This window comes from Acinonyx jubatus, chromosome A1 (assembly GCF_027475565.1).
Source record: "Acinonyx jubatus isolate Ajub_Pintada_27869175 chromosome A1, VMU_Ajub_asm_v1.0, whole genome shotgun sequence".
NCBI classification, from domain to species: domain Eukaryota; kingdom Metazoa; phylum Chordata; class Mammalia; order Carnivora; family Felidae; genus Acinonyx; species Acinonyx jubatus.
This window is the reverse complement of record NC_069380.1, coordinates 178,262,907-178,279,980: the sequence shown is the minus strand read 5'-3', so window position 1 is coordinate 178,279,980 and position 17,074 is coordinate 178,262,907. Positions and strand designations below refer to the sequence as shown.

The window sequence follows — 17,074 nt, the reverse complement described above, 5'->3', positions numbered from 1 at the left end:
TTCTAGCTACATCCGTGTCATTTGAAAATGCCGATTTTTGATGACTGAGTAATATTCCATTGTGTATATACCACCTCTTTATTCACTGATCAGTCAATGGACATCTGGGCTATCTCCATAGTTTGGGTATTGTTGATAATGCTATTAACATTGGGGTATCCCATGTTACAGGGATCCCATGTATCCCTTCAAACCTGTATTTTCACCTCTTATTCAACATAGTATTGAAAATCCTAGCCAGAGCAGTTAGGCAAGAAGAAGAAATAAAAGACATCCAAATTGGGAAGGAAGAAGTAAAACTGTCACTATCTTCAGATGACATAATATTAAATACAGAAAACCCTAAAGACTCCATCAAAAACTGTTAGCAAAAACAAATTCAGAAATGTTACAATATACAAAAATCAATACACAAAAATATGTTTTGTTTCTATACATAATGAACTATTAGAAAGAAATTAAGAAGACAAGCCCATTTATAATTACATCACGAAGAATAAAATCATTAGGAAAACATTTAACCAAGGAGGTGAAAGACCTATACACTGATGCAGCACACTGTGGGAACTCTGGCCCATGCCATCCTACTAGAGAACAGCCAGAGGCAAACAGCCATCCTACTAGGGAACAGCCAGAGGCAAAACCCTTGAAACCCCCCAAGCCCATGCCTGCTTCAGCTCAACTGTCTCAACAGAGCAGCCCCAGCACAGAGCACCCCAGGATTCCCTGATCTGCATCCACTCCAGCTCCAGCCATCCTGCCAGACACATACTGTTTACACAGGGGGACATTTCTACATAAGGCCACTCTCAAGATTAGGACAGCTGGCTGTTCCACCTAATTCATAAAAAGAAACACACAAACAAAATGAGGAGACAAGGGACTATATTTTAAACAAAAGAACAAGATAAAACCTCAGATGGAAAAAACAGAAAAAAGTGATTTACCTGATAAAGAGTTCAAAGTAATGGTCATAAAGAGCTCACTAAACTCAGGATAAAGAAGGATGAATACAACGAGAACTTCAACAAAGAGTTACAAAATACAAGAAAGTACCAAACAGAAGTCACAGAGCTGGAGAATGCAGTCACTGAACTGAAAAATACACTAGAAAAATACACTAAACAGCAGATTAGATGGTACAGAACAGATCAGCAACCTGGAAGACAGAATAGTATAAACCACCTGATCAGAACAGCAAAAGGAAAAAAGAATTTTAAAAAATGAGAATAGTTTAAAGGACCTCTAGAACAGCATTGATCATATTGATATTTATTATAGGGGTCCCAGAAGGAAAAGAGAAAGGGGCAGAAAATTTAGTTGAAGAAATAATGACTGAAAACTTCCCTAACCTGTGGAGGGAAAAACAGACATCTAAGCCCATGTAGGACAGAAAGTTCCAAACAAGATAAACTCAATGAGATCTACACCAGGACATATTATAATTAAAATGGCAAAAGTTAAAGAGAAAATCTTAAAGGCAGCAAAAGAAAATTTGTCAGCAGAAATTTTGCAGGCCAGAAGGAGTGACAGGATATATTTAAAGTGCTAAAAAGAAAAAACTTGCAAACAAGGTTTGCTCTACCTGGCAAGGTTATCTTACAGAATTGAAGGAGAGATAAAGCGTTCACCAGCAGAGCAAAAGCTAAAAAGTTCATCACCACTAAACCAGCCTTATAAGAAATATTAAAGGATCTTCTTTAAGCCTAAAGGAAAATACCATACTAGAAATTTTAAGAAAATATGAAAGAAAAAAAAATCCCACTGGTAAAGGCAAATACAGTAAAAGCAGTAAATTGGCCACTTAAAGAGTGAGTATGAAAGTTAAAAGACAAAAGTAGTATTAACAACTATAATAAGTAGTTAAGGTGTATACACAAAATAAAAATATGTAAAATAAGACATCAAAATATAAAATGGGGGAGGGCATTAAAAAGTGCTTTTAAAATGTGTTCAGACTTAAAAAACTATCAGCTTAAAACAGACATATATGTGTAAGTATGCTATGCATATATGTAAATATACCATATATATGTAAATATATATGAACATCATGGTGACCACAAAACAAAATCCTACAATACATATACAAAAAAAATAGGGGTGCCTGGGTGGCTCAGTCAGTTGAGCAACTGACTTCGGCTCAGGTCATGATCTCATGGTTTGTGGGTTCAAGCCCCGCATCAGGCTCTGTGCTGACAGCTCAGAGCCTGGAGCCTGCTTCACATTCTGTGTCTCCCTCTCTCTCTGCCCCTCCCCACTCATGCTCTGTCTCTCTCTGTCTCAGAAATAAATAAACATTTTAAAAAAAAATTAAAAAAAAATAAAGAGAAAAAAACCCAAACATAACACTAAAGAAAACCATCAAATTTCAAAGGAAGAGACCAAGAGAATACAAAAACAATGAGAAAACAATTAACAAAATGGCAATAAGTAAATATCGATAATTACTTTAAATGTAAATGAATAAATACTCCAATTAAAATACAGAGGGTAGGGGCACCTGGGTGGCTCAGTCGGTTAAGCGTCCGACTTCGGCTCAGGTCATGATCTCATGGTCCGTGAGTTCAAGCCCCGCGTCGGGCTCTGTGCTGACAGCTCAGAGCCTGGAGCCTGTTTCAGATTCTGTGTCTCCCTCTCTCTCTGCCCCTCCCCTGTTCATGCTCTGTCTCTCTCTGTCTCAAAAATAAATAAACGTTAAAAAAAAAAAATTTAAATACAGAGGGTAGCTGAATGGATAATAAACAAGACCTGGGGTGCCTGGGTGGCTCAGTTGGTTGAGGGGCTAAGTCTAGATTTTGGCTCAGGTCATGATGTTGTGATTCGTGGGATGGAGTCCCATGTCAGGCTCTGTGCTGACAGTGCAGAGCCTGCTTAGGATTCTCTCTCCCTCTTTCTCTGCTCCTCCCCTACTCACAGTCTCTGTCTGTCAAAATAAACAAACAAACATTAAAAAAAAAAAGACCCATCTATATCTTGCCTACAAGAGACTAACTTTAGACCTAAAGCCAAACACAGACTGAAAGTAAAGGGCTGGAAAAAGATATTCCATGTAAATGGAAACAAAAAGAAACTGGAATAGCAATATAATTATACCAGACAAAATAGACTTTTTTTAATTTTAGAGAGCAGGCGAGCACACGAGCAAGAGAGAGGGGCAGAGAGAGAGAGAGAGAGAGAGAGAGAGAGAGAGAATCTTAAGCAGGCTCCATGCTCAGTGCAGAGCCCAATTCAGGGCTCGTTTCCATGACCCTGAGATCATGACCCCACCCAGAATCAAGAGTCACACATTCAACAGACTAAGGCACCGAGACGCCCCCTTTTTTGCTAAGGGAATAAGTCAGTCAGAGAAAGACAGATATCATATGTTTTCACTCATATGTAGAATTTGAGAAACTTAACAGAAGACCATGGGGGGAAGGGAAGGGGAAAAAGAGAGTTTCAAACAGAGAGGGAAGCAAACAATAAGAGACTTTTAAATACAGAGAACAAACCAAGGGTTGATGGGGAAGGAGGGCAGGAGAGAGGGGAAAATGGGGGATAAGCATTGAGGAAGGCACTTGTTGGGATGAGCACTGGGTGTTGTATGTAAGTGATGAATCATGGGAATCAACTCCTGAAGTGAAGAGCCACTGTATACACTGTATGTTAGCTGACTTGACAATAAATTATATTTAAAAAAATATATATGAACAATGTTCTTTCAGGAAATTGAAGGATATAAGAAATTGTTCTTTAAAATTACTTTAAGGGGCGCCTGGGTGGCTCAGTCGGTTAAGCATCCGACTTCGGCTCAGGTGATGATCTCATGGTCTGTGAGTTCAAGCCCCACGTCGGGCTCTGTGCTGACAGCTCAGAGCCTGGAGCCTGCTTCAGATTCTGTGTCTCCCTCTCTCTCTGACCCTCCCCCATTCATGCTCTGTCTCTCTCTGTCTCAAAAATAAATAAACATTAAAAAAATTAAAATTACTTTAAAAGGTTAACATTTATCGTAAAAAGAGAATGCCTTTTTAAAAGAGTCGTTTGCATGCTCTTATTTCTCCCGCTAAAAAACCAAAAATTAATAATGCATATTCATATATTTTACATGGTAAAGACCACACTATATAATTAATTTTATTCCTGTTTTTGATTAATATCACATATGTGTTTCCTTACACCATTTCAAGTCCTTTAAAAGCAGGATTTCTTATTGGAGGCACAACTCTGTCACATAGATGTGTTAGAATTTGTAAAAACTGTCCATGTTTTGCTGTGATCACCGAAATTTCTGATTTTCTAAGTTGAGAATTATAAATTATGGCTTGATCATGCCTTCAAAAATAAATGGTTTCTCTAAAAAAAATAAAGATTTTTTTATTCATACAAAATAGACTTTAAAACAAAGACTGTAACAAAAGACGAAAAAGCATGATGTAATGATACAGCAGTCAATCCACGAAAGATGTAACATTCATAAATGTTTATACAGCCAAAATAGGAGCACCTAAATAAATATTAACAGGACATAAAAGGAGAAAATGACAGTAATCCAATAATAGTAGGGTATTTTAATAACCCACTTACATCAATGAATAGATTTTGGAAACAGAAAATTAATAAGGAAATTTTGGTCTTAAATGGCACATTAAACCAGATAGACTTAATGTCATATATATATAACTATATATATGTATATATATATATATATGTATATATATGTATATATATAGTTACATATATGTATAGTTATATATATAGTTACATGTAGTTATATATATATAGAGAGAGAGAGAACATTTCATTTAAAAAAGTACAGAATAAAAAAAAAAGTACAAAATACACATCATTTTCAAGTGGACATGGAGTATTCTCCAGGATAGATCACATGTTGAGCCACAAAACAGGTCTCAATACATTCAAGAGGATTGAAATTGTATCAAGCATACCTTCCAATCACAATTGTATGAAACTAGAAATCATTTACCAGAACAAAAATGGGGGAAAACACAAAAACATGGGGAGTAAGCAACATGTTACTCAGCAACCAGTGGGTCAATGAGGAAATGAAAAGGAAATTAAAAACACCTTGAGACAAATAAAAATGGAAACATAATTTTCCAAAATCCATGAGACACAGCAAAAGCAGTTCTAAGAGAGAAGTTTATGGCAATACAGGCCTACCTCAAGAAACAAGAAAAATTCCAAATGAACAATCTATGACTTAAAGAAGTGGGAAAATAACAGGCACAAAAAAAACCCAAAGTTAATAGAAGGAAGAAAATAATAAAGATCAGCACAGAAATGCAATAGAAACTTAAAAATAGTAATATCAATGAAACTAAAAGCTTGTTCTTTGAAAAGATGAACAAATCAATAAACCTTTAGCCAGCCTCATTTGGAAAAAAGAAGGCCCAAATAAAAAAGGAAATGAATGAGGAAAAGTTACATCTAACACCACAGAAATATGAAGGATAACAGAGATTACTATGAACAATTATATGCCAACAATTTGGACAAGCTAGAAGAAATGAATAAGTTCCTAGAAACCAACATCCTTCCGAGACTAAACCATGAACAAATAGAAAACTTGAATAGACAGATTAGAGGTAATGAAACTGAATCCATAATCTTTTTAATGTTTATTTATTTTGGGGAGAGAGAGAGAGAGAAAGCAGGGGAGGGGCAGAGAGAGAGAGGGAGACAGAGGACTCAAAGCGGGCTCAGTGCTGACAGTAGAGAGAGCCTGATGTGGGTCTTGAACTCACCAACTGTGAGATCATAAGCTGAGCTGAAGTCAGATGCTTAACGGACTGAGTCACCCAGGAACCCCGAACCCATAATTTTAAACAAAACAAAAGCCAAAGTCCAGAACCAGACAGCTTCGAAGGTGAATTCACCAAAAACATTTAAAGAAGAATTAGTACCTATCCTTCTCAAAATTGAAGAGAAAGGAGTTCTTCCAAACTGAATTTATGAAGCCAACGCTACCTTGATACCAAAATCAAAGATGCCACACACACACACACACACACACACACACACATATATACCAAAATTTAATAATGCATATTATTATAATAAAATTAATAATGCATATTATATATATATGTGTGTGTGTGTGGTATCTTTAATTTTGGTATCACTTTGATTTTTGTATCACACACTATGTGTGTGTGTGTGTGTTTGTGTGTACATACACACACCAGAGTGTTTGTGTGTGTGTATGTATATATATATATATACGTATATATATGTATATATATATGTGTATATAGATATGTGTACATATTTATATGTATATATATATATAATACATACACACACCACATACACACACACTATTAACATAGATGCAAAACACCTCAACAAAATATTACCAAACCAAATTCAACAATATATTAAAAGGTTCATACACCACAATCAGGTGGAATTTATTCCAAAGATGCAAGGATGGTTCAACATATGCAGACCAAGCAATGTGACACACCACATTAACAATATGAAAGATAAAAATCATGGTCATCTCAATAGATTCAAACAAAGCATTTCAACATCCATTTACGATAAAAACTGTCAACAAAGTAAGTACAGAAGGAATGTACCTCCACATAATAAAGGTTGAATATGACAGACCCACAGCCAACATCACACTCAGTGGTGAAAAGCCAAACACTTTTCTTTTAAGATCAGAAACAAGAAAAGGATGCTAACTTTTGCCATTTTTATTCAACACAGTATTGGAAGTCCTAGCCAGAATTATTAGACAATAAAGAAAATCCAAATTGGAAAGAAAGAAGTAAATCTGTCACTATTCACAGATGTCCTGATACTATGTATAGAAAACCCTAAAGACTCCACCAAAAAAATATTAGAATAGGGGAATTCAATGAAGTCACAGGATATTAAATTACCATACAGAAATCAGTTTCATTTCTATATACTAATAACAAGGTATCAGAGAGAAATTGAGAAAACAATCCCATTTATAATTGCATCAAAAAGAATAAAATACCTAGGGATAAATTTAACCAAAGAACTGAAAGACCCACACTCTAAAAAAATGTAAATCACTGATGAAAGAAATTGGAGATGACACAAATAAATGTAAAGATATACCATGCTCATGGATTGGAAGAAGTAACATTCTTAAAATGTCCATACTACCCAATTAAATCCACAGATTCAATGCAATTCCTGTCAAAATACCAATAGCATTTTTCACATAAATAAAACAAACAATACTAAAATTAGTGTGGAACCACAAGACCCCAAATAGCCAATGCTACCTTGAGGAAGAACAAAACTAGAGGTATCACACTCCTTGATTTCAAGATATAAATACAAACCTATAGTGATCAAAACAGTATGGTACTGACACAAAAATATCAATGGAACAGGATAGAGAGCCCAGAAATAAACCCACATTTATATAGTCCATTAATCAGTGACAAAGGAGGCAAGAATATATAATGAGAAAAAGACAGTCTAATCAATAAATGGTGTTGGGAAAATTGGACAGCTACATACAAATAGTGAAACAATATAACTTTCTCACAGCATACACAAAAGAAACTCAAAATGAATTATAGACCTACATGTGAAACCTGAAACTATAAAACTCCTAAAAGAAAACATAGACAGTCACCTCGTGGACAACAGCCTTGGAAACATATGTATGTATATGCCTCCTTAGACAGGGCAAACAAAAGCAAAAATAAACTATTTGGACCACACAAAAATAAAAATCTTTTGCATAGCAAAGGAATGCAACAAAGCAAAAAAACAACCTACTGAATGGGAGAAGATATTTGCTAATGATATGGCCAAGAAGGGGTTAATATCCAGTATCTAAAATACAGAATTTATACAACTCCAAAAAATAATAATAATCCAATTACAAAACGGGCAGAGGACTTAAATAAACATTTTTCCAAAGAAGACTACAGATGGGAAACAGACATATGAAAAGATGCTCAACATTACTAGTAATCAGAGAAATGCAAATCAAAACCGCAGTCAGATATCACCAGTCAGAATGGCTAGTATCAAAAAGATAAGAAATAGCAAGTGTTGGCAAGGATGTGGAGGAGAGGGTATTCTTGTGCACTGTTGGTGGGAATGTAAATTGGTACAACCACTGTAGAAAGCAATATGGCTCTTCCTCAAAATTTTAAAAATAAAAATACTATATGATCCAGTCATTCCACTACTGAGTACTTAGCCAAAGGAAACAAAAACATGGATTCAAAAAGATACATGTGTCCCTGTATTTATTGCAGTATTGTTTACAGTAGCCAAGATATGGAAGCAATAAAGATTTGATACATACCTACATACATGTATATGTGTGAGGAATATTACTCAGCCATAAAAAAGAATGAAGTCTTGCCATTTGTGACAACATGGCATTATGCTAAGTGAAATAAGCCAGACAGAGAAAGACAAATACCATATGATTTCATTTATATGTGGAATCTAAAAAACCAAACAACCAAACAGAAACAAACTCATAAATAGAAAAAAACTGGTGGTTGCCAAAGGGAGGGGATTAGGGGTAAGGGCAAACAGGTGAAGGGGATTAAGAAGTACAAACTTCCATCTATAAAATAAGTAAGTTATGGAGATGAAAAGTACAGCATATTAAATATAGTCAATAATATTGTAGTAGCATTGTATGGTGACAGTGACTACATTTATCACGGTGAGCATTGAGTAACATTTACATTTGTTGAATCACTATGTTAACACTTAAAACTAATATTATATGTCAACTATACATCAATAATAAAAATCAAAAATTAATTTAAAAAATGAAGTGAAAGAGATGTCAGAGAAGTTTGTATCTATATAAAAGTACCATAATATTAAAGCATCCTGGAAGGACAGCAGCTACCTTGGAGAGTCTCCTGGACTTAGCCTGAATAAGAAAGAAACTTCAGTCATTTTAAGAAAAAATAAAATACCTAGGAAAAAATTTAACCAAGGAGGTGTACGAGAAAACAGGTTTTTCACCTGTACTCTGAAAATTATAAGATGGATGAAAAAATAAATAAAAATGACACAAATAAAGGAGAAGGTACTCTGTGCTCATGGATTGGAATTAATATTGTCAAATATGTCCATACTACCCAACAAAATCTATAGATTCAATGCAATCCCAATCAAACTATCAAAATATTTTTCACAGAACTAGAGCAAAGAATCCTAAAATCTGTATGGAACCACAAAAGAAAAGCCAAAGCAATCTTGAGGAAGAACAAAGCTGTAAGCATCACAATCCTTGATTTCAAGATATACTACAAGACTCAGGTAATCCAAACAGTATGATACTGTCACAAAAACAGACACATAGATTAATAGAGTAGAAGGCTTAGAGAAAAACCCACACATACATGGTCAATCAATCTACAAGGGAAACAAGAATATAAATGTGGAAAAGACAGTCTCTTCAATAAATGATACTGGGGAAACTGGACAGCTACATGCAAAAGAATGAAACTAGACCACTGTCTTACACTATATACAAAAAAGTAAATAAAAATGGATTAAAGATTCAAAGTTGATTAAGACCTGAAATCATAAAACTCCTCAAAGAAAGCATGCAGTAATCTCTTGGACATCAGCCTTAGTAACATATTCATGCATGTGTCTCCTCAGGCAAGGGAAACAAAAGCCAAAATAAGCTATTGGGACTACACCAAATAAAAATATTTTGCACAGCAAAGGAAACCATCAACAAAATGAAAAGGCAACCTATAAATGGGAGAAGATGTTTACAAATCATACATCTGATAAAGGATTAATATCCAAAATATATCAAGAGTTTATACAACTTAATATCCAAAAGCAAGTAACTTGATTTAAAAATGGGCAAAGGATTTGGATATTTTCCCCAAAAAGACATACAAGTGGCCAAGGGCACCTGAAAATATTCTCAATATCACTAATCTTCAGGAAAATGCAACTCACAACAATGAAATATTGCTTCATGGTTGTCACATTGCCCAAAAGGCATATATAGATTTAATGCAATCTTTATCAAGATTTCAATGACATTTTTTACAGAAGTTGGAGAAAAAATCCTAAAATTTGGAACCACAAAAGACATGAATAGCCAAAGTAATCCTGAGAAAGAAAAACAAAGCAAGAGGCATCATACTTCCTGATTGCAAGCTATACTATAAAGTTATAGTAATTAATACAGTAGTGGTATTTTAAAAAGACCAGTGGAACAGAATTGAGAACCCAGAAATAAACCCAAGCATATACAGCCAACTAATATTTGACAAGGGAGCCAAGAATACTCAATGGAGAAAAGACAATCTCTTTAATAAATGGTGATGGGAAAACTGGATATTCACTTATAAAAGAATGAAAGTGGACCCAAATCTTACACCACTCACAAAAATTAATTCAAAATGGATTAAAGACCTAAATGTAAGAACCAAAACTATCAAATCCCTAAAAGAAAACAAGAAAAAACTCATTGACATGGGTCTTGGCAATGATTTTTTTTTATATATACGACACCTAAAGCACAAGCAACAAAATCAAAATAAACAAACAGGACATCATGAAACTGAAAAGCTTCTACACAGCAAAAGAAACAACTAACAACACAAAAAGACAACCTAAAGAAAGGGAGAAAGTATTTATGAATTATATAGCTGATAAGGGGTTAGTATCCAAAATATTTTTTTAAAAAAGTCCTACAACTCAATAGCAAAATTAAAATAATCCAATTTAAAAATGGGCAAGGTGGGGAGGATACCTGGCTGGCTCAGTAGAGCATGCAGCTCTTGATCTCAGAGTCATGTTTGAGCTCCACGTGGGCATAGAGATTACTTGAATCAATGAATACCTACCTACCTACCCACATACATACATAATAAAAATAGGCAAAGGACCTGAATAAACATTTTTTCCATAGAAGATATATGAATAGCCAAAAGGTACATGAAAAGATGCTCAACATCACTAATTGTGAGGGAAATACAAATCAAAACCACAGTAACACCTCACACCTGTTAGGACAGCCATCAAAAAGACAAGAGTAAATGCTGGCAAGGATGTGGAGAAAAGGGAACTCTTGTGCACTATTGGTAAGACTGTAAATCGGTGCAGCCACTATGGAAAACAGTATAGAGGATCCTCAAAATTTTTAAAATATAACTTCCACATAATCCAGCAATTCCACTTCTGGAATTCATTTCCAAAGGAAATGAAAGCTGTATGTCAAATATATATCTGTACTCCCATGTCCATTGCAGCATTACTTACAATAGCCAAGACATGAAAACAACCTGTGTATTCATCAACAGATGGAGGGATAAAAAAGTTGTTGTATATATTTATAATGGAATATTATTCAGCCATAAAGAATGAGGAAATCCTTCCATTTGCAATGACATGGATGGTTCTTGATATTATGCTAAGTGAAATAAGTTAGAGAAAGACAAATACTGTATGATCTCATATGTGGAATCTTAAAAATAAATAAATAATGAAAACTTAGAAAGAGATCAGATTTATGGTTACCAGAGGTGGGGTGGGGGGTGGGAATTGGAGGAAGGTGGTCAAAAAGTACAGGCTTCCAGTTATAAGATGAATAAGTACTAGGGATATAATGTACAGCATGGTGATCATAGTTAACACTGCTGTATGATATGTAGAAAACTGTTAAGAGAGTAAAATCCTAAGGGGTCTCATCACAAAGTGAAAAAAATTTTTAAAGAAAAATAAAAACCATTATCTGTATGAGATGACAGATATTAACTAAACTTATTTGGGAAATCATTTCATTATACACATAAGTCTATTATGCTACATAATTTAAACATATATAGTGATGTATATCAACTATATGTCAATAAAGTTAGGGGGAGGAAAATAAAGTTCAGTAAAGTTCATTTGAACCAGTGCTACAACTAAATTGCATTCCCAAGGACATGGTGGATCCCAGCTTAAAGTATCAATGGCTAATGGTTAGTAATGGTTATTACTTCTTTTTGGTTGATGCACCCAGGCCAGGGGTCAGAGCCCTTGTTAGTTCTAAGTAGTAGCAATAAACCCAAATGTTGGCAGTCAGAATTTAGGAACCCCTTTGCTGGTTTTGCCCACTATTCAGTTCCTTCTGCAGTCTTAGCACCCTCACATACTAATATAATTGTTACAATGATAGTCATGCTTGTATATACGATTTACATGTTGTTCTCTCCTACAGCTACATGTTATAGTATATATTCATATATATACACAGATACATATACATACTATTATATTATTGTTATTTATACGATTTGCCTGTTGGTCTCTCTCAGGTAGCTGAAGATAGGGACTTTTATTAATCCGACTGTATTTTAACCAAGAGTACACAACAGAATCATCCAGCCCGTATTCCCTAGGGGGCTGATTCAGCAGCTGCAGAATCAGCCCATCAGCAGTGCTTTGAGAGAGCATCACAGGTGGCTTAAAATTGTATGCCTGATAGAGAGCAGCTGGTCATTGAGGTGGTACAGCCTACGGGTGAAGACAGCGAGCTCTGGACTGAAATCCTAGCTCCACCACTTACTATTTGTATAAGCTTGAACAGAGCACTTAAACCTATCTGTTCCTTGTATGTAAAGTGGGGATAATAGTGCTTGCCTGAGAGTGTCGTGGGGATTAAATAAGATAAAACAAGTGTAGCTCTGAGAACACACTAAGCCCATCATAAATTCTCAAAATGCATTGCTTTGTTGGTGTTGTTCATCCCTGCATTCCAGAGGAGGCACCAAGCCTGACATTAGCAGAGATTTAATGCTCAATAAATAATAAATGCACAGGGAGCTGTATGATATTAGCAAAGAGAAGAAAAAAGGAAAATTAGTAAGGAAAGAGGATAGAAGGATGACCAAGGAGATGGGAAATAGAGAGGTATGGTAAGGAGTCCCCAGCAGTTGGCTCAGGAAACCCTAAAAATCCTTCCTCATTGTTGCCAAATTATTCATTCTGCCTAATAAAATGTTGGCAAAGTCTTAAACTGAAATTTTCAAACTCATAGGATTAAGAATTTTGATGGCCTTCTGCATTTGTTCCAAACGAAGCAACCCAATAAAGCCAAATTTCTTTTTCCAGAGGAATTTATCATTCTGACCCCATCTAGTGGTTTCCTTTGGATATGGTGACTCTAATTTGGGATCAAGATCCTCAATAATTCTGACTGCATTCACTTTTGGACATGTTTTTTAAAAATCCTACCACTCTCCCTTTACTTTCTTGACTGTTCTTCCCCATGGCTGCACATTTGATTGTATGAATCCTCCACTTGAAGTTGGGGGTCTCAATCCCAACAGCTCACCACCTTTATGCCTATATCCATGCTTTGATGCATTTTCTTTCCAAAATGTTCTATCTCAAGTGTTTTATCCCTTTCTCCCTGAGATGACTCCATGGAAATAGCAATGGTTTGAGGAGTCAAGTAGTCCTGGGTTCAAATCCAGCCTCCACCACTTATCTAGATTTATGACCCCTCTGAGTTCAACTGCCCATATATAAAATAATTTCTACCTATGTTGTGAGAATTAAACTGGGATAAGGTATATAAAGTACCCAGCACAGTACCTGCCAAAGTATGAGGGGCTTATCTTCGTTTAGTTCAGTCTCAACTGCTAGTAACAGGCATTAGAAATAACAAGAGCTTAAATAAGATATGGCCTTATTATTTTTTATAACATAAAAGGAGTCTAGAGGTGAGCCATTCATGGCTGGTATGGATGACCATTAAAGACACCTAGGTCAACAGGGATCTAGACTCTCTCTGAATGACCATCATCCTTGAGACTTCCATTCTCAAAGTCACCCATATTTACATGGTGAATGCTAGAACTCCAGGGATCATAACCACATTTCACCCAGGTAAAGGAGGAGAGTGGGAAGAACAAAAGGGTGCCTGTATCATAACTATGTCATCCTCCTTTAAGGTTCCCAGGAGACCCAGATGACAACTACCACTTACATCATGTCAGCCACCCATCTCTCCAGAGGAAGCTGTGAAATGTAGTTCTTTACCTGTGTACAATGAGGCACCCTAGAAAACAAAAGTCTGTGGTATTTTCAGGCTATAACATGGAGACTTCAGGGGCTATGCTATGCTTTACAGTTTCCTCAGCATTTCACACCTCAGGGCAGACAATGAATATATAATTCATGAATCAGTATGGCTGATTAAATGTTTAAGTGGTTAAATGGATCAGGTCTGAAGACCTAAGTTCCAGACCAACCCTACCACTTCATTGTTATGTGACCTTGAGCAAGTATGTAACCTGTCTGCTTCAGGCCATTTCCTCACTTGTCAAGCAGTCCTTGTGGGCACCAACTCAGACAAGAGATGCAAATTACCTAACGCAATGCCTATGTCTAGCCCTCAGCATGTGTTAAAGTTATCACCACCACCATCAGCAACATCACCATCATCATTATTATTGTTAGGAGCTATTAAATTATTAGGTAAGGTAAGGAGGTACCAGATGTCTCTTACTTTTCTTTCTGCCTGTGTACATCTTCCTTTGCCTTCAGTAGTCACCCCAGGGACATCTGGATTTGCAACCAATTATGTTGAAAGAACCTGGGCTCAGTCAGCCTCATTTTATTCACTTCCAGTTATCCAGTCAAGACTAGCTGAATCTCAAGAGTCCCTCTCCTTTGCCCCTAACCAGAGTCTAGTCACCCAGCTCTGCCTTCTGGGACAGATGCTCTTCACTGTTCAGATCAACTTCTAAATAAATATTAAATTATGTCTAGATGTGTTCCACTATTCCTTTCAAATCTAAGTAAAACAGTTCCCTTTGTTGGAATTCCCCAGCCCTGATAAGGTCTTCCACTGATATCTTGCATCCTTGACAGTGGCAAGATTTTTCTCTAGATAGGAGTAAAGAGGTTCACATAGCAATAAGCCTTCTTATTCCCAGGTCTTTGTGAAATATGGATTTCTTAGACAACCTCCCCACCTTCCTAGCTACCTTTACTTGAGTTTCAGAAGAAATCTTGGCATCTGCTCTTAAAGATCATTAGCTACTCAGCTGGTGATGTGCCAAAAAAAAAAAAAAAACCAAGAGGGTTGAAAGTGTGCAAATATACATATTATCTTGCTCTCCAAGGTGGCCAGGCAGAACAGTCAGAACTCCAGTGCCCAGGGCTATTGTGTACGGCTAATTCGTGCAGTGCACATTTTTTACCATTCACACTCTCTATGACATGATGGCATTCCTTATAATTGTGTAGTGCATGGCCTACATAACTGCTCAGGGCAGCCATGCCCAGATTAGTCATCCTTGACCATAAGCAGCCTCATTTTGTATCCTAGTGCACCCTACAAATGTTACCATTTTCTTTGTGTACCGTGATGTAAAGGAGTTTAGAAAACACTACTCTAAATAACTTCAAGGTGGGTTCTTCCTCCAACGCACACTCATTCCCTAGCCATGCCAGCCATGTCCTCCATATAAGCCAACATGCCCAGGTGTTATCTTTCATACCAAGCCCATTGTGTTTTCTTAGGTCCATGGAAGAAATCTCTTGTCCATTGATTATGACCGGAATATTCGGACAGAAAAGATCTATGATGATCACCGGAAGTTCACTCTGAGGATCATTTATGACCAGGTGGGGCGCCCATTCCTCTGGCTCCCCAGTAGTGGGTTGGCAGCAGTCAATGTCTCATACTTCTTCAATGGGCGCTTGGCTGGCCTTCAGCGTGGAGCCATGAGTGAAAGGACAGACATTGACAAGCAGGGACGAATTGTGTCCCGCATGTTTGCTGATGGGAAAGTGTGGAGCTACTCCTACCTTGATAAGGTAAGTGAACGTGCTGCCCTCACTCAGCTGGAGCTTTCCCTTATTCACACTCCTCTTTTTAAGCTGACCCGATATGCTTTGCCATAAGACATTGAACATCTTTACTTTGACTCTACAAGGTCTCCCCTCACACTTCCATCCTCACTGGGAGGGAGGAAAATCTGAAGGAAAATGTTATTCATAGCTCATCACTATTACCAAAAGAAAAAAAGTGCTAGACACTCAGTAATGGCAAAAAGAATGGATTGTCTAATTTTATTCCCAAAAAAAAACCCAAAAAGTGCTGCGGAAGCAGACAGAATTATCCCACTGGTATCACGGCTAATCATTATTTATGAATTGGAAATGCAGTGATTCATTTATGCCTTGCCTGAAGTTAAGCTATCAGGGTAGGGAATTTTGCCTAAATCTCAAGCACACAGAGCAACATCCTCCTACTTGACCTATTGGCTGAAACAGCCAATGGATTCTCTCTACCTAATTCCCTGTGTCTGAAAGTGCCAGATTCAGGTCTTTGTGTGAGAAAGGGTCAGGTTGGAGCAGCAGTAAGAAGAGATCCCTTGGTTGAATCTACTCCTGAAACCATTGTTGCACTATATGCTAATTTGGATGTAAATTTAAAAAAATAAAAAATAAAATCAAGGAAGGAAGGAAGGAAGGAAGGAAGGAAGGAAGGAAGGGAGGGAGGGAGGGAGGGAGGGAGGGAGGGAGGGAGGGAGGGAGGAAGGAAGGAAGGAAGGAATCCCTTGGGGGCACAAGTCAAGACTCATGAAGGCTGTCCTGGTCATCTAGTCATTAGGTGGGGGCTTGCTCAGCCTGGACCTCTCATCTGTACTCACCTTGATAGGGGTTCCATTTCTATTTCTTCCTTTCTTGCCTCACAATTACAGTAGTCACTTGTAAACAGAGCTGTGACCCTCTCTATAAGAGTGGGGCTGTCGTCCCTTTGGTCACCCCTGAATCCTGTTCCCATTATGCCACAAAATACTAGAATGGTTGATGAGAGAAGGCAAGAATCTCCCAATTGCCTGAAATTTGAGGCCATTTTATTCCCCCCCAAATTTGATGATTCTGGGTTATGTAATCTTCTCAGTATTTTATAAATGGAAGATACACCTTCTCTTTAGATTTAATGAGGGGTGATCAAAGCATAGTATGTGTGTCATACCTGTCTCCTGCTGGGCCAATGGTAGTCATTTCTAAACAATCACAGGATTTCTTGTTTGAGCCTGGAGGCAAACTCAGTGCCTATCACCTC

General features: G+C 36.8%; 1 protein-coding gene across 1 annotated transcript in view; it reads left to right on the top strand.

The window, feature by feature from the left end:
• TENM2 (teneurin transmembrane protein 2) overlaps positions 1–17,074 on the top strand; it is a 982,382-nt gene that overhangs the window by 948,904 nt on the left and 16,404 nt on the right. The window contains exon 28 of the mRNA XM_053222896.1: positions 15,520–15,816. Coding sequence (XP_053078871.1) covers positions 15,520–15,816 — 297 coding nt within the window. The remainder of the gene's footprint in view (positions 1–15,519; positions 15,817–17,074) is intronic.